Below are 26,712 nucleotides of genomic sequence, written 5' to 3' on the forward strand. Positions count from 1 at the left end.
GGATCAGTGCGTTTGCCGTCGAATCAAGAAGTTGTTCATAATTTTTTTTCTGTAAGATAGACACAAACTGGATACAAATTTCAATCAGCAGATATTGGTTGTTTGAATGGTTGTTGGTGTTTGATGTCGTCAGCAGCTGAGGTACATCACGTGATTTATTACAGATGTCACTTGCACGACACATTTCTAATTTTAAACACGTTTAGGACTTAATTCTAAAAGTTAATACGCTTTTTATAGAATGTTTCTTAATGACGTGCGCAAAGTAATTTTAGAACTTAAAAAATTTAACTTAAATAAAATAAATAATTTTTCAAGCCGAGACTTCTGATCCAATCAGCACGTCAATGTAAAAATGGCGTCTCCCCCCCCTCCCCCAAACAAAAACCCAAAAGGAAACCTTTTTGCAAACAGCAGGAGCACAGTTGCTAACTTTATTGTTTAATAGTAAAATTCAAGACCAGCATAACAAATAAAATGCATGCATGGCCGACTGGGTGAGCACAAGGGTACATGATGAGTAATGGGAACGTGAGAGCACAAGATATCAAAATAATGGCTATACCCACGTGACCTCACAGACCAACCTCACCACTACCAAGAGATGACTACGACGACGAATCAACTACATACATAGTAGAAATTCTTTTAAAAAATACCTAAATACTCAAATACATCATGATTTAAAACACATCTCAATGATTTAGAAAGAATTTTTTTGAGGAAAGAGCTTCTAATTTTTTTTTTCTTTAGAACAGTCTGGAGTAAGTCATAGAAATCTGTTGGTCTAAATATTCTAAACAGACGCCACCCCCACAAAGCAATGGTGTACCGGAAGTGAGACCTGAGCAAACAGCCACAATCATTACTGTCCTGGTATCAAGAGGACAATCAAAGAAAGAACATCTGTGCCTGACTCGTCATCTTTTTTTCCCGCTCGTAGAAGGGAAGATACTTTGTACCTGACAGGGTTCTGCCCGCTCGACAGTATCTCGCCAGGGAAAAGCTGCGATCAAAGCTAAACATCGCGGTTTACCTCTGGCACCAACGGTTCACGGAGTACATGCCCTGTCCAGGAAATGGAACTAAACGGAACAGAGCTTGTGACAGGACGAGCTTGACATCAGCTTGGCATCAGCTTGGCATCAGCTTGGCCAGGGAGTGAGGTTTCTGGAAACAGCCCCCGCGTGACGTGCCGCCATCAGAAGGCGTGGAAAGACTTGGAATGAGGCAGAATCAAGTTTGTATTTTTTATTTGTCGTTAACCTATCGTTAATGTTTCTTTTTACAATTTTTTTTGTTTCTTGCTTTTTTGTTTCTGTGTTTTCTTTTCTTTTTTTCTTCATTTACCTCTCGTTAACCCTTTGAAAGATTTAGGGCTCGTGAGGGATAAACGCGAATAGCACGATGGGGAGATTGGTCAGGTCATTGACTTGTTGCAATGTTCACTGGAAGAGGCGAGTTGACTGCAGTGTACTCACCATTTCGACCATGCGGTGGACTGTTGTCTACCGAGACCAACGCTTAGCCTCTTGTGAAGTCTCCACTGTTAGTCTCGGCGAGCCTAAACAATGGATGTGATTAAACCGGAAGCTTTGTATACATCTGCCTCATTTTAGCAAAAATCGTCTGCAAGCATTCCAGTAACACAAGTCATTTCCTAAACAGATCCCTCGTTCTCCATGTTGCTGACCTCTCTCTGTGGATGATGAAGGTTGTAAGCAGGTATCCCAAGAACATAAAGGGGGGCATTAACCCAAATTTTGAAGAAGAAATATGTTACAATAATCGTTACTCAGTTATTGGTAAACAAAATGCACCCAGCTATTGATATTCCTTTAACTTTACGAAGGTTTCGCTGTTTGCACGCAAGGAACAGACAATTCGTACAGAACAGCTTTACGGCTCTTGAACGGTGTGCCACTCACTGCGAGAGAAGGTGGGGTTAGCTTGCCTATCACAGTGTTTACTGGATGTTGAGGGGAGGTACACAAGGTTGCCAGCACGAGGAGGCGGCCCTGCAAGGCGTGACAGGTGCTTAGCGTAAACACGTGCACAAAACTCACCTGCAATGAGGCCTCGCGCACGTCCGTGCCACGCGCTTATGGATGGCGTGGCAACCCAGCACGTGCCGTTACGTGCAGAAGCGCCATCAGTTCTCAATCACAGACACACATACAAATACAAGGACTGGCGGTATGCGAACACAATAACAGATTGGGGTTCATGAACACTTACAAACACAGGACAACATCCACACGCGCTCACACAAACACACACGATTGGATACACACAAAAGATTGTGAAGCAGCATCCATTCCTTCAGTTGTAATTCCCTCCTTTCATCCCCATCATCACTTCCATCTGACACACCATGTCTGCACACACCTCCGAACTTCACACATCAAAGCACAACCAGACAATACCAACATTTCAATGATCCCTTTAAACGGTTTTTGTCGCCCAAGTTTTGACCTTCTTGCGTTGAGGACGCACTCATGGTAGCTGGATGCTAGATTATAGCCAGTCAGCTGACCTACAGTCAGTTTATGAACATTTTAACCGACTGCTAGACATTGTCATTAAGCCCTAGCGTGACCGTGGGTCTCAAGTTCGTCTGGTATCGATATAACAATAAATGTGATCATGGTGGATGGCACTGTAGTATCGTTGCCGATTGCTAGATATTAACGCCTCATATACTGGCTTCCCACCCACCTCTTTCCTACTTTGCCAGATCTCCCGTTGCCAGTCACATGATGTTAAAGGTCCTACAATAGCCGAGGGCGTATATAGCGACCTGCGGCTACAAAGGAGAGAGAGTTGGAGGGAACAAAAGAGAAAAGGGAGTGGGCAGTTCTATATTGTTCAGACCATCACAACATAAAAAAGTGTCGCTTAAAAAAAAAGAGAGAAATAAAATGAAAGAAAATAGAACTAAATAGCAATGTGGGAAAACTGTATAATTAACAGCAAATTATGAAAAAATTATCCAAGGGGTAAAGAAAATGAGAGATATCTGCCTGCATCCATCACAGAAATAAAAATCAGAACTAACTGAGACACGCAAACAGAAAAATAATGCTTCTTAAACTTTACAACATTCCCCCTTACAGAAGAGAAGTTTTCGGCTCTGATAAAAAAAGACCCACCTCACGTGCGCTAGAGTCATCATTGCCTTCTTCATCTGCGTGCTTGCTAGATGAAACCTTAGATGGCCTGACCTTAACGACCTGATGGCGTGTTGAAGACATGTTGACCCGGCCATAAACAAGGTCACCGAGGATGACGATGACGGCGACGGATGCTGGCAGCTCATCTGCGCGGTGATGTTGTCCTGAAATTGCGACTTGATGGGTGTAAACAAGCCTTGACCTTGCTGCCGTTACTAAGGCGACGGACAGGCAAACATCGATGACGAAACCATCCCGACAACGGGCCGAGCTTTGGTGACCGAGGGACTTCCCGACGTCCTTTGCACGTTCCTTGACGGCAACGACACAGTCTGGCATCAGACTTTAGGTGAATATGTTGCTGGATGGTTAATAGCATGCAGTTATTTCATTTCAGTGACTGTTCATATTTTATTAATTTTTTTTTAGTTCTTTGAATTAATCATCCACCTAGCGGTGAGCTGTGCAACTGTTTCATGACCAATAGGAGCACATGTCAGTTCTTCAGAAAGAGTCTTGGGATACCTGCTAGAAGCAAAATTGTATTGACCATCGTGTTTCAAGTACTATCAAGATTTGTTTTCACACTTACTTTTTTTCAGAGTCCATGGCGAGTGAATGAAGAGTTTACTGTGTTTCACACGGGGAAAGGAGCGCTCTTACAGACAAAATATGTTATGTCAAATATGTTAGAAATAAAAACCAGAATTTATGTGAGAGCCCTGAATGAGTTTGTTTACCACTACGTCTGCTCACAGACGGTGAATCCCATCTAGAAACTTCGCTGATTTTTTATTTTTATCTTAAATCAAGTTGTCCAAGAAATAGTTTAGTGACATCAGTCAAGAACAAAAAATACATAAAATATATATAAACTGACGCTCTACAGTATCAATCCACGAGACGAAAACATTATCTTATTTATACAGACAGTGACAGGAGGTGCAACTTTGGAGAATTTCCAAGGAAAGATGAAGTTTGAGGCTGCAGGACGAAGATGAGTTTATGTCAACTGAAGATAAGTGAGAACTCAAGATGCTGGTGAGTCATCTTCACAAGCTGGGGAAAGTCTCACATTCACAGAGTCGGCTATCATTTGCTTGTCAACACTTACCGTGCACTTTCGATAAGTCTGGCAGTCAAATTTGCACTTCCTCCCTTCGTTTTCTTGTTTTATTGCATATCTGAAGCTAAAGGAAAGAAAACCGACAAAAAGAAATTGGAGAAAAAATTGTGTTTTAAAACATTTATGGAAAAAAATTGAGAACAAAAGTGGATTTTCATTTCAAATTTTCTTCAGAGTTAAGCAGTCAGAATGAAATACAATGAAGCATGAATTAATTCCACAATATGATAATTCACTTCCGGCAACGTCACTTCCTTACATCCTCACAGTAAGTAGTTGAGGGAAGATCAGTATGTGAGAGGAGTGAGAAGTAATATGGAGAGTGAGAAAGACAAGCTGTAACGCTCACACCAAGCAGCTAATTTTTATTTTATTCCATAGCAGTGTTTGACCAGACCTCCCACCCGACACGGCCACCCGAACACCTTGACACCCTGCACGTCACACCAGTCAAACGCACTGTTGCAGACGAGACTGAACGGTTCACAGGTCACCTACACGTCACAGACGAGACTGAACGGTTCACAGGTCACCTACACGTCACATGATGTCACAGACGAGACTAAACGGTTCATTGCACACAAAGCACTGGAAGCAGGCGGCGGGGACACCTTCCATTGTTAAACACTTGGTCGAACCGACAAAGAACAAACGTGAATGAATGACCCGAGGTCACAGCACAGGACAGGTCACCGGCACGTCACATCACGTCACAGTGTGTGCACATCGGGGTACGGGTGTCTGTCCTTATTGTGTGGACAGTCTGTGCACTCATGGGACACTTACACAAATCTCAGGGGTTACAATGTTCGCTGGTGTGTCAGTTGACTAAGTACTGTACATATCTGAGTATATATATACTTTGACTACACATTGTTTTGACAACCATGTGGATCATTCTACAAATAAAGAAGAGGGTAATCATAAACACTAAAGTAGTAACTGCAACGAAAGTAAGAAGAAAAAAAATAAGCTACACTCTGTGTGTGTTTACCGTATTAAACGACATATCACCTAGTTATTAAAGAAGTAAGCGACTAGTGTGTGTTTTGAAATGTTTTTTGGTTGTTGTTGTTGTTGTTGTTGTTGTTGTTGGTATGAGTTATCACAAGTAACTACATGTTCATCATAACTAACGCTAGCAAAATTAACATGAACATGTAGCTATTTCTCATAACTCACACTAACAAAACATAATATGACAACTAGCTAAATGCTCTTTTTTTTGTCAAAAATATTTTCTTTAAAAAGTGCAGGCGACCAAGAAGCGGCTAATGGTGAATTCTGACAATGGCTCTAAAGTTCATAAAGCTACACACACTGGAAACACAGGACTGGAAATACACACACACCCCACCTACCACCTCACACAAATACATATTTAAAATACTTTCATGAAAACAAAAGGTAGAAGTTTTACAGGAAGCCACATTCCTCCAACACAAAGCTTAACAAAGATTATCCAAAGTTTCTTTAATGTTTGTTAACTAATCCAGTTTCATTCTCGTTAAATATTTTCACTCTAGGATAGAACACCTTTACTAAAAACGATTTCCGGTCAGAAGTGATCAGTAAATCGTCTTTTTTTAAATTTTTTTCTATTTTTTGAAGAAAGAATTGGAGGAGGAAACATTTGTTTTTAAGTCCGGAGGTTAGAGTAAACTCTTAACCAATTAAAGGGATTGGGTGCTCTGACGTCAGGCCACGTGACGACCAGTAGAACCACGTCATTTTTCTAGACAGTTGGAGGTGTCAATCTTTTATTACTTTAAATATTTATAGAAATGCGGCTTTATCTCAGATTTCCTTTTTTTATTTCTTGGCCTAATGCACATAAGATGTTTTAGAGAAATTTTAATTTTATTCACTGCTAACAGGCACAGGTAACAGTTAAAGATTTGACAAAATAAAAAAAAAAAGAGTAGGACAAAAACATTTTTAAAGTCATAATATTTTCCTTTAAATTACTTTACCAATATTTCTTTATCAAAAAGCCATGACTTGACTATTAAGTCAAATTTAGCACAAAGAACTCAGTCGAATTAATTACATTTAAAGAAACAAAAGCGATGACCACCCAGATCAATCAAAATATAATAAATAATAAACTTACCACAAACATTAACCTTCTTCTACCTCGTAACCTGACTGTTTCTTGTCGTACTTATCGTCATCATAATCATCACCAACAACAGTAGATCAACAGTTGCGCTATTTACACAAATCTTTTCCACTTCAGACAAAGTACATGGCTTCTTAAGGGGATAAAACTAGTTGTGTCTCACTTTTTAATGAACAATACAGATTGGCATGTTCCTGTAGCTGTGACGATGGACTAAAGGATGAGGACAAGGTTCATTCCTGTCCAGTGATGGATTTCACAATAAAGGTTCAGCGACACTTCGAGTTCACCAGACTCCTTAGGGTCTGAACCAAGACACTGGATCCGTTAATAAAGAAAACCGTTTATACCAAATCAGGAAATGACATCACAAGACGCGTAACTGAAGATAAGCAAAGAATTGTCTGTACAAGGGGAGGACATCAGATTATGTGGCTGCCCAGTGAAGGGCATTCACTCTTCTCCTCCATCACGAAGAGGTATTTACTATGGACGGATATGTATAATCTACCTGTGATAACATCAGCATCAGGGTAAGGGGTGGGGAGAATGGGTGATTTACTCCAAGCCAGCAACGAAGGCTATAGCAGACACAAACAGTCATCCCTGTAAAAGTGTAAAGATATGCTACATGTAAAAAAAAAAAAATTACTATCGTGTCCGAGAGGAGATCTGAACCCAGGACAGCCAATCCTCACCGTAACAGCGAGAGGAGGGTTCTGAACCAGACAAACAGGGGCCAACACGGAACCAAGTTTGGCAAAGTGCTTACATGGTGGAGATACAAATATTTAATCAAATTTTGGAAAACCTTAGTCCATATTTGTCCCGGTAATAAAGAGGTTTAGGATTGAGCATCGACCGAAAACAAACATGCACACACCTGCCAGGTCCAGTGTCCCACCTACCCAGGGTGACAAGCAGCAGGTGCAGACATCACAGTGCTGCTAGTGAACAACATTAGCTCATTCTACTCATCTTTCTATTTCTGTCATCTCGACTACAGACAATTTTCTGACACTAACAAAAGCATTATTTTTATACCTTCATGTACTTTACAACTTTGTCAGACGCTCTCCGCAACAAGACATCCACTTAGTGCAGACAGAGAGGTTCTGCTCGAAATCTCCGACAGCCTGACACAAAACACTTCACACGTGAATAGCAATAACATTTTTTTTACTATTGTCAAACTCACGAACCCGGACTTCTCGAAGTTCTTAATGACCTTTACCTGGGTTTATGTTGTAGCCCTCGGTGAACAAACATTTCTTTGTATAATAAAACCTTCTCACAGTTAGAGAGGCCCGCACAGTACTTCAAACCTAATAAGTTGTGATCATCTGGTTGACCGATGATGTCAACTGCCTCGTACTCTACTCTCCTTCTTTCCTCTCTCTTTCTTTTCTTTTTATTAAGGAAGTAATTTTAGCATACGATACCAGTTTTCCTAGAAAAAAAAATCTAGAAATTAAAATTTTTAAAAACACCAAGGTGCAAGGAAGGAGGTGCACTCGAACTTTAAACCTTCAAAGAACTGTTCAACCTTCCATACTATTTAGCTTATGTTCATCAGACATAACCCAAGCTTGTTTTTTTTTTTTCTTAGCAGTCGAATGTTTCATTAAAGATTACTAACAGATCAACCAGTATCCATATTATCATCTTCTCTATATAAGTAACTGTAGACAAGGCCAGACTTAAAGATGGTTCAGTTCTATTTTCTCACTTTCTTTCATTATAGACAAATTCACAGCAAACACTTCTTTCCCTTTCATTATACAATCTCCAAGAATCTTCTTTTCGCGGTTTAAGTTTACCACACATGTTTAAACTCACAATTAAATTTCCTAGTTAATAATTTAATAGATATTACACACTATCTAACCAATAAATGACTAACTCCAGATGTTAAGAGCAGACCTCTACGGACACCTTTTTCGTCAATCATAGTAAAAATAAGAACTAATAATAATCCATTTTCAGCTCAGTTTGTAAATCATATACCTCCGTGAGGTCAATGAGTACACAAATGACCAGGTTTCACTGGCATCTTTATTCTGTCATCCTCGCCACCTCAACGAGTAAGTCGTGAAACTTTGGTAGGTGATGGCCATTTCACTTCCTTGGTATCAGGACAAGGACTGGCACTGCAACGACTTTTTCTGAACCCAAGCCGACCATTAAATAAATGGTGGTCATTGCATGAGTCTGTGGGCTTAGTTGTTGGGTGGATAGGTTGAGAGTAAGGTTGTACCAAACTCTTGAGTATCTCTAGCTTTCTCTCTGTCCCCCACACTCATACAGACTATGCTCCTCATGTCTCACATAAAGGTTTTGTCGATTCCCTTTCATGAAACAGTTTTGCTCGAGGGGAAAAACCTTATAGTTATTTACAGAATTTTATTGTTTAAGGAGGCAATCATAATTGGTCTCTCTTCAATCTACAGCAATCACACTTTATTCACGGACGCACACACACGAACACATACAAACATTCACTCTCATGCAGGAAACCCATTTTCTTTTATTTGCTAGAATCTACCGTGCTTCAAGGCCTTGTTCTCTCTCCATTGTCAACAAATAATCACAGCCATACAGGGGTCTGCCATCTGGAAGGTGTTGTGCCCCTAGGGAGGCATGTTTGTACACTTGTATCCACACTGCAGGAACAATCTCTGACGACTCGCCATCAAACAAAGCTGACTATATAAGTGATTGGTCTCCCCTGAGTGCAAGTCACTCCACATATCGTCTATTGATGGCGAATTGATTGGCTGCAGGACCTCAACACAATGAGCACAAAGTAGGAACAAGGGTCCAGATGACACACCTTTGCAGCTGCTAATATTGCCTCAAGAAATGAATGAATGGTCAGACAAATTTGCAGACTATCACGGAATATAATGCAAAAACATTGCTCACTTAAGCTCTGTACAATTCACTAGGATATGTAGGGTTAAAAGTACATTTATTAACTGGTTAAGATAGAAACTCATGAAACCTTGTAGTTTTTGTGAAATTTCACATCATACCTGTCCAGTCTCAGTCTCAGTAACTTTCCAACTGGCTCTCTGCTATTTTATGTTTTAGCAATTGTTTTTAGAGAAAGTAGGCAAGGAAATAAAACTGAGAAAAACTTCTTCAAAAAAAATCTCAAGGATACAATGGACTTGGGAACAGGCTCCAGGCTGGTGAGCTTAACACACACACACAGATTTACACTTGTGAGATTCCTTGACATAAAGAAAGAAGTGCATGCAAGTAGAATTTTCTAAACACCTCTAGGCTATTTTTGGCTCAAGTTTTTTTCCCCATTCAAAAAAAGTCCTGACATTATAAACACAGATGGCGGGGTACAACGAAGAGGAGAGCTCGCAGCAAGCAGCACAGATTGAAAATTGAACAGAGAGAGAGAAAAAAAAACATTTCACCTGCGAGGAGTATTTTTTTTGTAACAGGCTAGTAATAACCACGTGACTTTTCTTGTTTAGTTTCCTGTGGGCGGCCCGATGCCCAGTGGCTACCTCCCTGACCCTCCAGTTCTCTCGCGCGGTGATGCACGTGCATGTTCACAAACGCTCACAAAACCTAGTCTCATGTTGTCCACATCATTACTCCCCATCTCGCCCATCCATCACTCTCATGTCCGTGTGTGTGTGTGTGCAGCAGACTCCTCAACGGCTCCAGTTGTTCGTCCTGAACTTTTGCACCTGCCACGTGACCCGACATTGGGACTGCACTTCGTGTCATCTGCCAGTTCGTAAACTTCCGTTGTCCCGACCTTGGCAATATTAAATCTGAACGAAGAAATAAAGGTTGAGAACTGGTTATTTGCGGTGTTTTTTTTTTATACCATTTCGCGACCTATTCAATCATTGATTGTTCATATTACGATCGTCAGCCACATCATCAACGCTTCTTTATAATATTTATAGTTATAGAATTGGTGGCCATCAAATTCTTGCAGAATTCAAATTGCTTTAATCATTGCTGCTATTCACGAACTGCAGCAACCAAAAAAGAAGAAGGAGAAGAAAAAGATGATGATAATGGTGGTGGTGGTGAAAGATGTGAATGAGAACTGCAAGGAGTATTTTAAATAAATGCGTCTAATGTATTAGAAATTCTTCATCATCCTATTATCTGAGAAAAATACATTTACTAAGCAGTGAAATCACCAGTCCATAGAAAAACCGAGTAAATTGTTCTGAAGTGTGTCTGGTGGATGTAATTACACCACAATACTTCCTGACAATGCAGTAACTTTGTTAGAAATGTTTGTGTCTGTAAGATATATTTCTCTCTCATTCACTCACTCATTCACTCCACAACCACACACACCGCTTATGCAAACACATATAGTACATATGGATGTATGTATGGACGGATGGATGACTTCAAGAGATAAAGTATGAATGTATAAGACACACTTGTGTGGAGATGCAAAGCTCACTCTTACTTTCGGTAGATGTCTACCTCATGTTTCCTTCGACCAAACTATACAAAAAGAAACAAAAATGGACAAACGAAGAGCAAATAATATTTCAAGAAAATAAGTATCAGACTGTTAATGATGTATAAATTAAGAATTTACTTTACACAAGAACAAATTTCTGGAGTCGAACCATGCACCCTTTCGTCAAGTCGCCCTGGCAACGATGCTGGGGACAGTACAAGTCAGCAATTCTGTCAGTATTTTACTTCCATACTCTTGTCACAAATGTTAGTATTTCGAGGTTAAATGCACATCATCATAGGCATTGTATCACTGTATGCTATATTCACGGTCACAACAAAGCTGTATATCTCGGGAATCATTCAATCCTTCCCAACGATCTTCGCAACAAGGACAACAGCAACATCAAACAACATGTAGGTATAGATACCAACGGCTAACAATGGCTTCACAGACTCTATCATTAGCATGCTTTAAGTGCTGTACAGTGTACATGGCCGAGGTTATTATGTATAACCCATGAGTACACAACAACATGCCGCAGTGTGGTGTGTCAACACAGGAATAGTTTTGTCAACAAACTCGTCCTGGTGGTGACTTGGAGGACATCAGCAAAGAAGAAACAATGGCAACATAAATAATGGATGCAAGTTGTATTGGAGTTAAAGACCAACCTTCGCGATGGTTTAGCTCCGTGTCCGTTTCAACAGATGATAATAACAACAAAAAAGTCATAATCTCCAACACAGAGACAAATAAATGACAAAATGTTTAGAAGAAGTTCAACAAGGGTGTCACAGTTCAAACATTTTGTAGACAACTTTAACAGCACGCAGTCCCTAGGCACAAAATTACATGTTGAGCCAATAGTTTTCACACTAACATGCTAAACGATGTCGTACTTATCCTCTTCTCTGATGATTTATTTGTTCCTCGTTTTTATTTGTTTTTCACGAGCTTGGGTAGCATCCTAACGACAGCAGTTAAAATATTATTTTCCCTCCAGATGCCTTCGAAAGTGATTACCATCATCACCTCTCTTTGAGCTGCTGGCGCTCTCCTGTCGTAAAGAAAGACGGGTGTTCATCAGGGTACATGTTATTAGTCCTTTGATCTCATCCACAGCGAGGCTGAGTGCACGATGATCCGTTGTACGAGACGTGCATGTTAAAACCATCTAACCTGTCTTCGAGTGTCAGTCACGAGAGCGAGACAAAGATGATGACCCCAGTCTTACACTTAGGTCTCCGTCAGGTTGTTTTGGAACAGGTCTGACAACAAACTTGTTTTGTACATCCACCTTTCTTCCCCAAGCCTGGAACTAAGACGCGACTATCGAGGATGAAAGTCTTCACGAGTTTTAAAAAGTTTTAAGAAGCTGTCGGTCAGAAAGCAGATGAACCTATTTTGGGCCAAAGGAAACTATGAAAATTGTCCTATAAACGAATTTTTAAAATCCACCTTGTATCGCCTTTAAATTTTAGATGTACTAAACAAACACTTGACACTGTGTAGGTAATACTTTTTTAATCAGTTCTTTCATTGTTTGCATGAATACTTCAACCCCCTCGAGTATTCATCGGAAACAAAATCGCGCGCACGTACTGCTCCATTTCATTGCAATTGTGAGGATTAGTCTGAAGCGAAACCATGTTTTTTTCTGGCTGGCTGGCTGGTTGGCTGGCTAGATCAGGGGTAAGCAAGCGTTGCCACGAAGCCTCGAGTATTGTCACACAGTTCAACTACCTTACCCACCAACCCACCAACCCACCAACCCACCAACCCCAAGACTGGCCTTCGTCGATGCTTGAACCTTTACTGGCTTTCAGGGGTCTTCGGGTCTTTGAGTCCTCTTCTGACCTGTAAGACCTTTGACCTTTCTCTCCACCACCTTGTCAAAGTTCACCATGCGAGTAGGAGGGTAGGAAAAGAGGGTGATCCCCACTATCCGCTCCTTATGGTGTCGCAGAGATCCAGACTGATCCCACCTTCTTCCTCGTTAAACGAGCAAAAAGCTAGGCGCATCCTTCAGAAAAGAATTCCTCTTTCAAAACAAAAGCATGTTGGATGTGGATGGCTAGAGGACACTGTTCTGGTCCTGCCCCGTGACATGAGTCACGTGCAAAAGAGATTTAAAAAAAAAAGAAACTCACAGTCCACTGCTCCTGGCTTCCGTCATACGTTCGTCTCCTCGGTGTCCCTGAGTTCATTGTCCCCGTGACCATTCATCGACACCCACACGCTTTTTGTTTTGTTGCTGCCCCGGACGCTGCTCTTGAGGCTGCTGTACTCCTTGGGGATGGACAGAGTGAACTTGGCGCACACAGCTCGCAGGAACAGCTTCTTCAACTCCTTGCGGAAGATCTTGCCCGTGATGACATAGATGAAGATGTTGAAGGCGTACTGCGTCGTGCCGTACTCTTTGATGGAGGTCAGCACGAGCTCGTAAGTCATCACGCGCTGATTCTGAGGGTCTTCCGGGTTTATTAGAGAGCCGTTGGGGTGGATCAAGTTCTCGTAATTGAATTCGAAGAAGAGAGAGTAGACGATGGTCACTGGGAGGGTGGTGAGGATGAGATAGAAGGAGACAGCCAACAGCATCACCGTGGTGGCGGAGGTCCGCTGCGAGTGGCTCTGCAGCGTGTGCGACTCCACCCGCGACATGCGGCGCAGCTCGGCGATGACCAGGATGTTGAGCGACAGCACCGCCAGCGGCACCAGCAGGAACGTCAGGATCTCGATGCTGAGGTTCCAGAGCAGCATCAGGCTGGTGGTTCCGCCGGCGCTGACCTCCGGACGAGGGCCACAGTCCATGGATTGCTGGTGGGTGTCGTTGGAGCTGGTGCTGGTGTCGTTGTTCAGCGATCCGGCGTGCATGGTGTAGAAGTAGCCCTGCACGGCGCTCAGGCATATGGCCAGCACGACCAGGATGGCGATGACGATCTTGGCACGCCGGACCGTGCAGTACTTCTCGCGCCGAAACGGATGGCAGATGGAGATGTACCGCTCGGTGGTGAAGCCCAGCACCAGAAGCGGGCCGAGGTACTGGGAGGCCATGAACACGATCGGGAACACCTGGCACACCATCGTGGTGTTGAGCAAGTGTACCTGCCACGCCATGTGCAACTCGAACACCACGTGCAGCGACAGGAAGACAAAGTCGTCGAGGGCCAATGCCGCCAGGTAACAGCCAGACGAATGCCGCATGCGCTTCTGAATCCAGATGATGAAGGAGAGGATGTTACCCGGGAAACCCACCAGGTAGATGAAAGGAGTAACGTAGCGGTCGATGGCTATGTTCTTGGCGTCGTGCACGGCGTAGTCATGTTTGGCGGTGTTAGAGGGCGCCACTGTCTTAGTCTCGTTGAAGGTGGTTCTTGTTGTTGTGACGTTGGTGTACGTCACGTTCTCGAAGGCCGAGACATTGGAAGCGGTGACGAACAACAGCCACAACACACACAGGACGAAGTACATGATTTTGGTGACTGCAAGCATCTGAAAATTAAAAAAAATATTTAAAAGGATAAATAAAATAGATAAGAATGGAGATTCTTTCGTCTTTCACGTTTTCTGATTGATTTAATCTTTGAAAGTTTTAAGTCTCTACTGAGTTCTGTTTCAAAGACACAAACATCCTTTAGTTGCTTAAAGCCTGTGCCATCAGAGAGCTTCGTTATAAAACCTTTTTTTTTTCCATTTGCACTCCTGTGACCTGAGCATACAGGTCCACCTACAATACAACAACGAGGCTGGTCGTGCGTCAGGTGGTGAAAGTACCTCTGCTCTCCGCCAGATGGCGTCATGCGACACCGTGAGGGGAGGAGAGACAGACCACTCTAACCTTTTCATTGCAGGTCGAGTTGATTAATGAAGTTCGGCCTACGCAAGCATTGTTGTGCTCACACCTGCCAGAGGTTGCAGGTGCCGACATCGCCGTTTTTGTCAGGTACACGTCACAGTCTCACGAACTTTCACTTTCCTCCTCTGATCGCATCACCCCTACACACACTCTCTCCATCGTCATGTTACCAGTTTCAGTCCCTCCTTCTTATGCTTTTCCAATAGAAAAAGACAAAAGAAAAAAAACGAAGGAAAAGGAAGTAGAGAGGAAGAGAAGAGGATAAGTCGTGAATAAGTTATAGAAAAAGAGAAAAAGAGGAAGGAGAGCTAACAGAAAAAAAAGAGAAAGAAATAAAAGAAATTAACAGAAGTATAGAAAAATGAGAGTGCATTAATAAAGGGAAGATAGTACAAGGATGGTAATAGAAAAAAAAGCAGAGGAGAGAGAGAACTATCAAACAAAAATTGGGAGATAATAAAAGAAAAAAAAGGGATACAGCACTTAGGGGAGGTAATAGGAAAGAAAAGAAGCATGGGAATAAGAGAAGATAACTAGTGGGAGGTAACACAAGACGAAAGTGGAGAAGGAAATAAAGAAGAAGACGGGTAGATAAGAGAAGAAAGAAGTTGGAAAGGTATCAGAGCAAACAGAACAAATGAAGTTATACAAAGAAGAAAGGAAAAAAAAATGGGGCAGTAAAAGAGGAAAACAATAATTCATCCAAATAAAAAAAAGGATAGACTAGACGGTTCATGCTCACTTTATCTTGCTCAGGAAAGTAACCGCATGTAGGTGAACAAGCTCACAAAAAGTCGGAAGATTGATGGAGTGAGAAGTTGTGAGGAAGGGAAGAAGGAAGAGAAAGCGAGCGAAGGGAATGAATGCGTGAGACGCGGGATGGAAGGAGAGACTAATGCTAAAAATTCGTTAATAGTAAGTTAGCTCAAAGACCGCTGACCACCACAATTGTGATTTATGAATCATTTTCTTGTCTCTCTATCGAGTCTCGCCGGCGAGTCGTGAATAAACGAAGATCTTGAGGACCTTCTGAGTCCTAATCAGATCGCACGAGCGTGAAATATGGGGAGTGATTAGCTACCTGGTGAATTATTGTACAGGGAGGGAAAGGAAAGGTCCCGCCGACTGTCCCATCAATCAACATCCCAAAGTCTCTGATTTTACGAACTTTCTTAACCAACAAATGTTAAACTTGTCACCAAGTTTGACAACCATTGTCGTTGTCGTCGTCACAGTCATCACTGTTATTGTCATTATCATTAGCAATTATCGCATTAGTGAACACAAAGTGAATTAGTTTTTCACTGTTTAGTTTAAGCTTCAAACTTTGACAACAAAAATAATTTATATTTAAACACTCCAATAACAAACTCATTTGCTTTAACAAACGCTGTCTCCAAGTTTTAACTGACATAAACTCGTTGAAAGTCGTTTCTGATAATAAACATTTCTGCAGGCTCTGAATTTCGAGTGTCGTTCAAAGTATCTGCTTACGAGAATTTGGCGAAGGTAATTCTATCCTTGATCGAGGCTTGCGGGAAATTCAACTGAGAAGCGAGTTGCCGCCCCGGAGAATTCTGTTTCCTGTCTTCATGTCCACAAGACTTTGCGAACGCTTAGCCGAGCGCCTAGAGCCACAAACAGGCCATTACCAACCGAAATCAAATAGTTTCTCCATTTTAATTCGGACCATTGAAAACTTGTGAACTCGTTAAAGATGGGAAAACAAAATCATACATTTTAGCCAAAATTAAACTGTCTCTGCCTCCAGCAAAGGAAATTACATGTGCCGAAGATGGCAACGATTTCAGTAACAGAACCAACGGCACTTTTTTACATTCGTTTACTTGTCTGAGTTATGTTTGAAAATCTCTTTCATTTCATGGACGAAGAAGCAGTTTCTCATATTAAAGATGCTGAAGGAAGCGTCAACAAGTTAAACTACTTACTGAGATAATTGCGAAAATATTTATAACTCTTGCTGCTAGGGTTAAGCCAGCTTTGCTACTTAGCTCATCTTTAATTTAAAAAATTAAAAAGCCGCGAATTACATGAATGAAGGCTAATGGAAAAAATATATTTTATGCTAAAATATTTTCTAATATCTCCTGCCGCATATTGAAAATGTCGGCCTACTGTTACCTTCTTCAAAAAACTTCAGTAATGACCCGGATGATAGTGGTCACTTCATTTGAGTTTAAAAGCAGAAAGATGAAAACTGCAAAAGACAATGACAAACCACTTCCAGAGGCTAAAAACTATAAATTTAATGCTGTGTCTGGTTTAAAAGTACATTCCACCTCTGTCCTCAAGGATTAGTGATGCTAGCATCAACCTGATGAGACCAACTGTTATCCACTGCAAAAAGAAAAAAAAGTAAAGCTAATTTTTTCATTACCTGCAGCAGGCGTGAGAAAAGTGTGGCGGCAGTGTGGAGGGGGGAGTTAAGGGGAAGTAAGTGGGGCTTGCGAAGAATAACACAGGTGAGGTAGAGAGATCGACAGGTAACTAGGTTACTAGTGTTGTGCCCACTACACAGGGTTAACTGATCGTTAAGGGATCGAACCTTCCACGACACTTGACGGCTAACCTACATGTCACACTTACAGCAATCACACTTAAATTACCCCTAAATTATCCCTCGCTATTTTCATTCTAATGTTAACTCTTCCGTTTCTCTCCTCGGGTGCCATTGAGCTTTCAAGCGAGGCTCACAAAGGCCGGGAGTAAGTTATTTCCAACTTCCGGCGACCTGCGCGAAAGTGTTTCATAACTTGGGGCTCTGTACCGGGTGGCCTTTGTTTTCTTTATCTCTCCTTCTCTTTCCACCCCTGGGGGATCTGCTAACAAGGGAACCCATTAAAAAAACATCTGTAGTGACAGCAGCAAGGACATCAAAGGGAGGCAATAAAGCTGCGCGAGTTCTCACGCGCCACGTGCGTTCGTGAGACTGTTCGTCAGATGCCGCCGCCACCTTGCCTGTCTCACAGCTATTCGTTTGAAAATAAAAAAAAAAAATGAAATTACGAGAAGGTCGAAGAAATTCACTGCTTGGAATCTCCTCCAGCAAATTACCTACCTTCGTCTACTCACCTACAAGAGTTAGGTAAACAAATAATTTACAGCTTTAGAAAATCTTTAAGTCTGACAACTTCTCCCCAATATTGCAGTTAGCTGTCGTCGGTGGAATATCAAAGGTTGTGTGGTTTTGATTTTACCTAATCACTTAACAGGTGTCGTGCAGCTTTCTTGTAGTCTGATGTAGTCAATCTAGGATGGATATATTTTTTTTCGTCCGCGCCACTAACACTCTCTGTTCATATCTGAAAAAATAATCTTTCTTGTAAAAGGAGCAGCCTGCTGTTACAGCCGACCGTGTGACTCCAAAATGAAAGACTGAATATTGATGAAAAAAAATGTCCGAGTTGTTGTGCTGCCAACTCACAAACAATAAACATTTATATCAGGAGAAGAATGCGAGGAGTAAGAACGCACAAACCAGCTTTGTGCACGCACAGTTCGTGTAAACTCTGGTTCGGTTCTCAGCACTTTTGCCGCAGTATGTTTCTGCTTCTAACCCAGGGTTAAATATCAACACCTGGCACAACTGTTCCTTTAAAGCACCTTAAGGTTTGATCTTTAATACTCGGAACGAAGCATGCAGAAATATTCTCTGTTTTAAAGACCAGTTGCACCACACATTTCTAATTTTATACCTTTACAGGACTTAATGATATTTAAATAATCAGTTTTTTAGGAACACAGTACACACTATGCTAGAACTTTAAAACTTTTAAATAAATAAATTTATTCAAGGCAGACTTTCGTTCTCGAAATGTTTCGTATTCACTTGCTCAGCGTGTCTAGATGACATTGGAAATATATCTGAAAACCGTAATTTACTTCTTTAGACAAGTTTTAAGTTGTATTAACATCTTCTGCAAATAGACCCAGGTCCTCAGCCGCAGGCTAAAAAGCTGGAAATAGTAAAAGCTTGTGTGGACAGTTTTATGACAGGCAACAAGACAAGGATAAAACCCACGTCAACATTTTTTTGTCCAAGAGTTTAAGAAAAAAATTGTTCTTTTTTGAGATTGAATTTTAAAAAATGAGTTGTGTAGGATGGGAGGTCAAGCTAAGCATGCTGACGTAGATGTTTAAGAAGACAGGCGAGAATGGAGAGAAAGAGAGAGAGAAAGAGAGAGAAAGTGTCTTTTTGTTCGTCGTCTTACCTTTCTTTGCACTAAAGCTTCTTTCCCAGAAGAGGAAGGTTTCGTCAAGGTAACAACTTCCACCAGTTCTCCGGGCAAGCAACCAGTCTGGGTTTAAATCCACTTCTGTTTACCACTCTAGATTAGGACAATCAGAAAAAAACACAAAAATAGATAAACTCTTCCTCTTCGTCTGTAGAGAATCCCGGATATGAACCCATCCCTGCGAGATTAGAACCAGGAGAGATAACATTTAGTTATATGTAAATAAAAATACGCAAACCCTTTGATCAAAAGTATCACCGTGTTAATACCTATATATACTCGAATGATCTTATATGTTTGTATGGTGATCTATGTTTGTGATGTTCCTTAACTCCTCAAAAAAGCCTTTGCAGCTCAGCGATGACACAAGGAAGTCTTCATGTCACTGAGAACATTTTTCAGGCCATCGTCTGGAAATCGCCATTAATGCTGGCCTTTGTCCACAGAATGAACTGGAGTATACAGACTCACTTAAAGGGGCGGTAATCGGGGCTTTACGTCAAGGGAGGTAAGAGGTTGATTCATTGCCAGCTGTTGAAAATCTGCGATCGCGATTGGTGCGCCGTGTGCGCGCGGGCTTTGATTATCGGACTTGTTGCAAGAGTGATGCAAGGTGGGGAGCTGAGGTGGCCTCCCGCTCCCATTATACTTACCCACCCACCCTCACACATCCGGGTAGCTGCATACACAGAACTCTGCCACTATTGGCAAGTAATGCAGTGAAAGGGTTTGACTGTTTACCTCCCCCAAGACTTCTTGGCTGTAAGTAGCTGACGATGACGACGATACTGATGACAGTAGTGACGACGAACACAACGATACCATGCCAGACGATGCACTGTCTTTATTTATTGTGGTTTGCTTATTTTTCTGTCTTGAAGTTTTCATTTACTCTAAAAAATTTGCGCAAGAAGACTAAGACACAAAGATCAGCTAAAAACAAAAACAAAAATGTCTTGGCATTTTGCTGTGAATAAAGTAAATACAGTTTATGTGCGTGCATGCGCGACCAAGCTTTTTACTTGTTATTTATGTAAATCCACATGGACTGTCAGATCCTAACCAGATTTTACACAAGCAGTCTTCGTCCACAGGAAGGGCGTGTATTATGTCTGATTTGTGTATTTTGCTTTGAAGTATCTTTATTTTAATGTTTATTGGGCTGGCTAGAAGATGTTACTGTTGGCACCAAAGTAAAAGAATGTACCCGGCAGTTGCTAATGTTGACAGGGAGGTAAATTTAGAGGAAGTCCAGAGAGAGAGAGGAGCTAATAAGAAGCAGACTGAAAGAGTGCAGCAACTGGCGCCATCACAGTTTATCTTCCCTTCATTGGAAATGGTGTGTGATGTCATGGGGACCACGGTGTTCCAGCGCTCCATCTGGACCAGACTGCGCTTCCAGACTGGGACACAAAGGCTCCTGATGGACTACTTCACCTCTAGTATCATTTCTTCTTCTTGACAGTTCTTGATAATGATGATGACGACCATGACAATGGGGCGATAGCCTAATGATTCACTCTAATGTATCTCTCTCTTTCTTTCTCTCTCTCATACAGACACGTATTTTTTCTTACTCGTCGAGAAACACGCACGTGCACAATTGTAGATTATAGACCCTTGAACCACTTTCTCTATCTTCAAAAGGTGACAAGCCCAAGACTAGTTCCTATCGTTGCCGGTCGTCAGCGGACGATCCTGTGGAACGTAACGGTTTCTCAAACGTCACGTCACGTCACGCGAGGAGTGTTTTAGAACGAACAACAACGGTATGTGTAAAAAAAAAATACAGTCGCACCTAACATTAAAAAGAAAACCTTCTCGAAACAATCAAATATTTCTGTGCAACCGGAATTATAATTTTTGGTGTTTATTTCCTGTGATAAGTCTAAGTGGCACTCAGACATGACAGTTCTGGGACTTTGTTTTGTCATTCGGATATCGCGATAAATTACAATATGTGTAGTAAGCGAGAAGTGTATCGTCTTTCAGTTAAAGCCTCATACATTTACACCCTAAACAATATTTTTCACTATATTAGACAAAGAAGTGAACGATATATACTCTACATTAGTCATGTCAAACTGAGGGTCTACGAGGGCCGCATGAGATCACATTTGAGTTGTCGTGAGGGCCGCACGCATGTACAGTGTGTTTTGTGCGGGCCGCAGATGTCCTCGCAAAGGGCCGCGTGTTTGACATATCTGCTCTACAGTTTAATCTCTAACGAAGCTAAAATATTTTACAACAAAGATCAGTTACTTCTGTTGTAGGTACGTAGTCCATGACTCAATTATTTACCTCAAATATTTCTCCCCTTCCAGTGCAGTTTTGGGTCGAAATTTTCGTCAGGCCTACGAGTGATAGAAAAGATATTTTGAAACATGAACCAAACAGTTGAACGTCAGATGGCGAGCCAGCATTTCTGGAAAGTTCGACTGTTTGGTAATACTGCTAAAGAATGACAGACAGACCATAAACTTCCATCGTGAACTTTAGTCTGGTGCGAGACAGTCAAGTCCCAGGTTCTTCTGTTTCTTAGCCTCTCAAACCTCGAATAACAACACAATTCGACATCTGTATGGGCTGGTGAGCAAACTGTTTCTTTTTGTAACACTTGGCAGAGGATTTCTTTTCATGTGCTGGGACTGATCTCAAAAAAAAAAAAAAAAAAAAAAGGCTGAGGAAATGTTAAAAAAGACTAAATCTTTGCCATTGACGTTTTTGTTCTGTCTTTCAAGTTTCCGCGGCTAGCCAAATAATTTACTCGTTTTTTTGGAATGTTTGTTTTGAAAGTCAGTTGTTGACAAGGAATCGAATATCCAGTGGAATGTCGAGACAGTTGTGATCGAGAAGACAAACTCCATGTTTGCTGCATGGTTATCTTTGAGCGTGGGGAGGGCAAGGAGGGTGAATACGTGCGACTGAACCTCCTGAGCCACCCATTTTTTTTTTTTTTTTTCATTTTCCTTCCTTCTTCCTTTCGTCAACCATTTTTATAATCTCCGCCTTCGTCTTAATTTTGCGATTACTTATTTTTTGTTGCTCGTCATAAAGTTGTGTGACTCGAGGTCTTATCAACAACCGTGGAGGTAAGACCAGACCGGAAGTAGACACGACAAAGACCGGAAACACTCAGGGATAAGACCACGGACAGTGTGAAGACAGGTTTCGATCGCATGCCGTCAGTGCGAGCCAAAGGATATGAAGGATTGTTTTCGGTTTTCTTATTTGTTTTGAACGGGATGCGACTGTTTCCTGGCGCAACAAAAACTACATCAGGGTGCAGGGCCCATCACCAGCGTTAGCCTGTGATGTGTTTTAGAGTGCTCTCCCCTGGCTTCTCCCAAGGGGATCGGACAGAAGGGGCTGGCAGATATTGCAGGGAGTAGGAAGATAGAAAGAGAGAGAATCATTCGGCGACAAGTTTGTTTTCTTAATCATTCCATGCTGCTTCACACCAAGTTCTCTGATAACTTCTTTTTTCCCCCTTGAGAACGGGGTCATGACCCTGTGAGCTGGTCTCCTCCATCTGTCGAGATTTTCTTGGGTGTGGACGACAACACCCACAGGTAAAGAAATATGGCAAAGTGAACATTTTTATTCTAGAGCTTATGAGTTCATTCCCTTGTCTATGGGTAGGCGAGTCTGATTCACCGGTTCACTTTTCGTGATTGTATCACATTTTTTTTTTTCAAACAGGCGCTCGCGCTCACACACACACAGACAAGGATGATCGTTATCATTACTGTCTATATCCTCACTGCTGAGCAAATAACATTCTCCTTCAAAGTATACCCTATGTTGATAAGGACGATTATCATCAGCAACAACAGCTGGGAGTGAGTGAGGGAAGGAAGGAGAGAGATTGTTCGTCTAAAGCACAGACCGCCAAGGAGTAACGAGGACAAAATATGTTTATAAACCAGCCTGGGTGCAGAATTCTTCCTGTAAACCACCACAGATTCTTTACAGGTGCTTTCGCCAGTCATATCAAGAAGAGGCCAGACTAGTGCAGCAATCAAGTTTTTAAAACTGTCGCGTAAAAAAAAAATAACCTCCAAGTATGTAGTTCTCGGTCATCAACGACACAGATAATTTATTCAGCATTATGTCCTCTTCAGTTCACTATGAACCCATCATCATACCTTATCTCCTTATTTCATTCAGTCCTTTATTAAATTTTTCACTCATTCTGTCACTCTCACTAACTCGATGAATAATTTGTTAGCTCAATTAACTCTTTAATTCAGTGGCTCAATAGCTAAATGACTAAATGACTAACTGAACGACTCACCAAGTAATTCGCTCACTACTTTACCGACTCACCAACTCGCTCGTCCTTTCCTTCACTGAATTGCTCACTGGCTGAATCATTAACTCACTGACTCAGACTTGCTCACTAACTTACTGTGACCAAACCCTCCCGACCTCACACAGACCGTCGGCTATATCTCCTTCCTGTTAATGCCTTCGCCTTCGCCAGTCAGAGGACAATTTTAACACCTTCACCCGCTCCGACTGAAGGCAGGAAGGGCAGAAAACAAATAAAACATGACTCCGAGAATGTTTTTAGCGGTTGCTAGGGTTTCAAGCAGACAACATCAGTTCGGCCTTTCTACCCCGAGTATGTATGGGAACTGATGGGCGTTGGGAGAGCTTCGGGGGTCGGTAGCCGGCTCCGTGGCCCCAAATGTACAAACATTGTCTATTCTCGAGTACTCCAGCAGGCCGAGCTTCACCCTGCCTCCCGATATTTTGAGCTTTGCCGGGTGCTTTCACCCGACGTGTGGCGGCTATTTCTGGCGCAGCGCTCGAGCGTCTGAGAGTAAGCCAGATCTGACAAAGCTCATGCTTTAAATGTCATTGCCCCCTTCATCCCCTTCATCCCCATCTCACCCCTCCACACCCACTGCAAGCACAGAGGTGGGTAGGTGAGCTGTCTGAAGCAGTTCGCATCTACCGCGGGTAGTCTTTGTTTGTCAGAAGCGGATGGGTGAGCTGAATTTTATTTCCACCCCTCAGTCTGCCAGGGGTGTTCTATGGAGCTGGGTTTACATGTTATTAATGGCTTTGGCGTGAGAAGCCCTTTAACAGAAATATGGGAGAATGTGGAGTTTGTGAGAGACGAAGCATGGAAGAAATGACAGGCAGGTCATACAATAATCATAAACATATCAAGAAGGACGTATGCAAAATGTCAAAAAAGCGAATCTTTCAGAAAAAATAACAAGAAAAATTAGTAGGTTAAGGCAAAGAAAGGAGGAAAGTAATACTTTTATCAAGACAAATGATCAGCTGAGAAGATCAATTAAAAAAAAAAGTGAAAGAAAAGGAGACAGGAGGAAGATAAATGAAGATAGAAAAAGAAGCAACTAAATGAGGGGAGATAAGGAAGAGATTAAACAAGAAGAATAGGAGAGCGCAAAACATTCACATACAGAGAATAAACAATCCAGGAACTCATTCAAATCGTGTGCACATAGACATAAATTGGCAGATACTCTCCAGGAAAACAAAAAAAAATTCTCAAAAAAAGTTCCCTTAGATCGAAACATGAAATGTCAGGAGGTTACACATAAATAAGTTGACAAGTGATTTTCTATTTTAGTTCAGAGTGCGTGTGCAGACAAGGAAATGTTTCTTCTTTCCTGAATGTCATTGTCGGTAAAGTACATTTGTATTGCAGGTTTATTTTTCTTTCTCTCTCTCTCAAACACACATAAATACTCTCTTCAGTTTATTGTCCATGATTCAATACTGTGCACAATAACAATTCCTTTAGTAACAGAGGTGAGACTGTTACTTAGTGCTTGAATCGGCGAAATGGTGTAAATGCAGTCTGATCATGTCTCCACTTGCATTGTACAGCCCTATGATCTGTTGTTTTTATTTTTAAAAGTGCACCCATGGATATTCCGAAATTCGAACTTTTGAGCTAGAAAGATTCCTGCGCTAATCGGGAATGGAACCAGCGCGCTCTCAGTTCAGACGCCAGCGCTCTAACCACTCGGCTCTCCACTTCCCCATTCTGACTGATCCCGGACTGGAAGCATGGAATTCTAGGAAAGTAATGCTATACCTTTCTGGAGTAAATTAGAGATAGTGGACCACACACTGTGAAGAAATGCTGCCAGAGCCACCCGGCGATGTATTCTCAAAGGTGCACGTCTCACGCCGACTCTACTGCAGCCAGTATATCTTCCTCTGCTCCCCGGGTAGTGGTCGCAGTAAAACAACCGAAATATTGCTGAAGATTAGCGGCGAGGGTGTATTCGACCGCTTTGATGTGGCAATGAATGTCAACGAGGCAAACTATAGATGGCAGCAAACAGGAGAGTAAAATATGGCGGCAGTTTCCCTGTCCAGCTGATATAATGTAATCAGTGCTCTCTCTTTTTCTTCTCTCTCACAGACACACACAGATACACATGGAGAGCAAAGTATTGTCGAGTGATTAAAGCATTAGTGTTCAAACATGGAGGCGTGATAGTTCGATACCCGGTTGGCGCAGCACACTGCCTCGGTTGTCTGAACTGTCAGGACAGGGTGTCTGATTTCACAGAGGGTTGGAGAAGGGAGGAAACGAGGAAGAGGAGGTGAGCACCGCACTCACGAAAATCTAGGTCCCTCTACCTACTTCCCCCTAGGAACGAATGGCTACAGTACGACCTTTACTTTTACACACACACACAGACATACTCTTTTTTTTCGCTCAAACATACAAACAACTCTCATTTCTCTTAAACAGAAGGAAGAGAGACACAGGGGGAGGGAAAGGGGGGATTTGATTTGATTTTTTATCTGTCTTTAATAGGGCCTTAGCCTACATTTTGAATGGATGTTGTTTATAGGATAAAACCAGTAGATTGTATACAACATGTAAAGTGTAAACACGGGATTTAACATCCAAACAGCGAACCTACTGATAAGAGTCTCTTTGTTTATAACATATTTTTCTTCCTGCATGTAGTTTTATTGTTGGACGACAAAACCAACCAAAGTCTTTAGATATCCGGCATCTACAATGTTAGATACCAATAAGAGGAAGAGAGAGGGAAAGTGTGGAAAGAGGAAAGAATATGCATGAATGCATGCGCGCGTGTGCGTGTGTGTGTGTGCGCGCGTGTGAACATACGTGGAGGTGTGACGGGCACGACCACAGAGCGACCTGTCTACAAATGGAATTGATCCTCAAACCTCACCAAACGCTTCGGGAATATCTTTTCCCTTTGATCTCCATCAATGTGTGTGTGTGCGTGTGTGTGTGATTGCTATCCGTGTTCTGTGTGTCCAGAAATGGAGATGCGTGAAAATGACTCATGTATTCCTGCTAGGGCTTATCCTTAACATATATTAACCCTTTCACTTGATAGGATGGAACCACACACGAATGCATAATAAACAAAATCCCCTAAAGCCACTCACCAACTTAATGAACGAGAATAAAAACTTCCCTTTGAACATGGCGTAGATAAGTCCGTGTTTCTGTACATCTACCAGTCACCTAACTGCGCATATTATTTGAATGTTTCCCAGCACCAAAGCCGGGTTTAAAGTGCTTTGACGAGAACACACCATCAAAGGGTTGGTATCAAGTGCATCTTCATAAATAACACGCACACACACAAACACAAGGTACAGTTCACACAGAGTGAAGGAACCGGGAATAACCGAGAAAACCACCCAGAATAATCCAAACAATAACAGAAAACAT

The 26,712-nt window shown here is 41.9% G+C and overlaps 1 protein-coding gene across 2 annotated transcripts in view; it reads right to left on the minus strand.

The window, feature by feature from the left end:
- Window positions 1–10,879: 10,879 nt before the first annotated feature.
- Window positions 10,880–26,712, minus strand: part of LOC112553964 (growth hormone secretagogue receptor type 1-like) — a 57,615-nt gene continuing 41,782 nt past the window's right edge. Inside the window, exons 2-3 of one of the 2 annotated variants that reach the window (XM_025221507.1) lie at window positions 18,972–19,088; window positions 10,880–14,375 (exon numbers count right to left, since the gene is read on the minus strand). In XM_025221507.1, the coding sequence (XP_025077292.1) occupies window positions 13,056–14,375 (1,320 nt within the window). In that variant the 5' untranslated portion in view covers window positions 18,972–19,088 and the 3' untranslated portion in view covers window positions 10,880–13,055. Of the gene's footprint in view, window positions 14,376–16,233; window positions 16,512–18,971; window positions 19,089–26,712 lie in introns of those variants that run through there. The other variant, XM_025221508.1, reaches the window with a different exon arrangement.

Source organism: Pomacea canaliculata, linkage group LG13 (genome assembly GCF_003073045.1).
Source record: "Pomacea canaliculata isolate SZHN2017 linkage group LG13, ASM307304v1, whole genome shotgun sequence".
In the NCBI taxonomy this organism is placed as follows: Eukaryota; Metazoa; Mollusca; class Gastropoda; order Architaenioglossa; family Ampullariidae; genus Pomacea; species Pomacea canaliculata.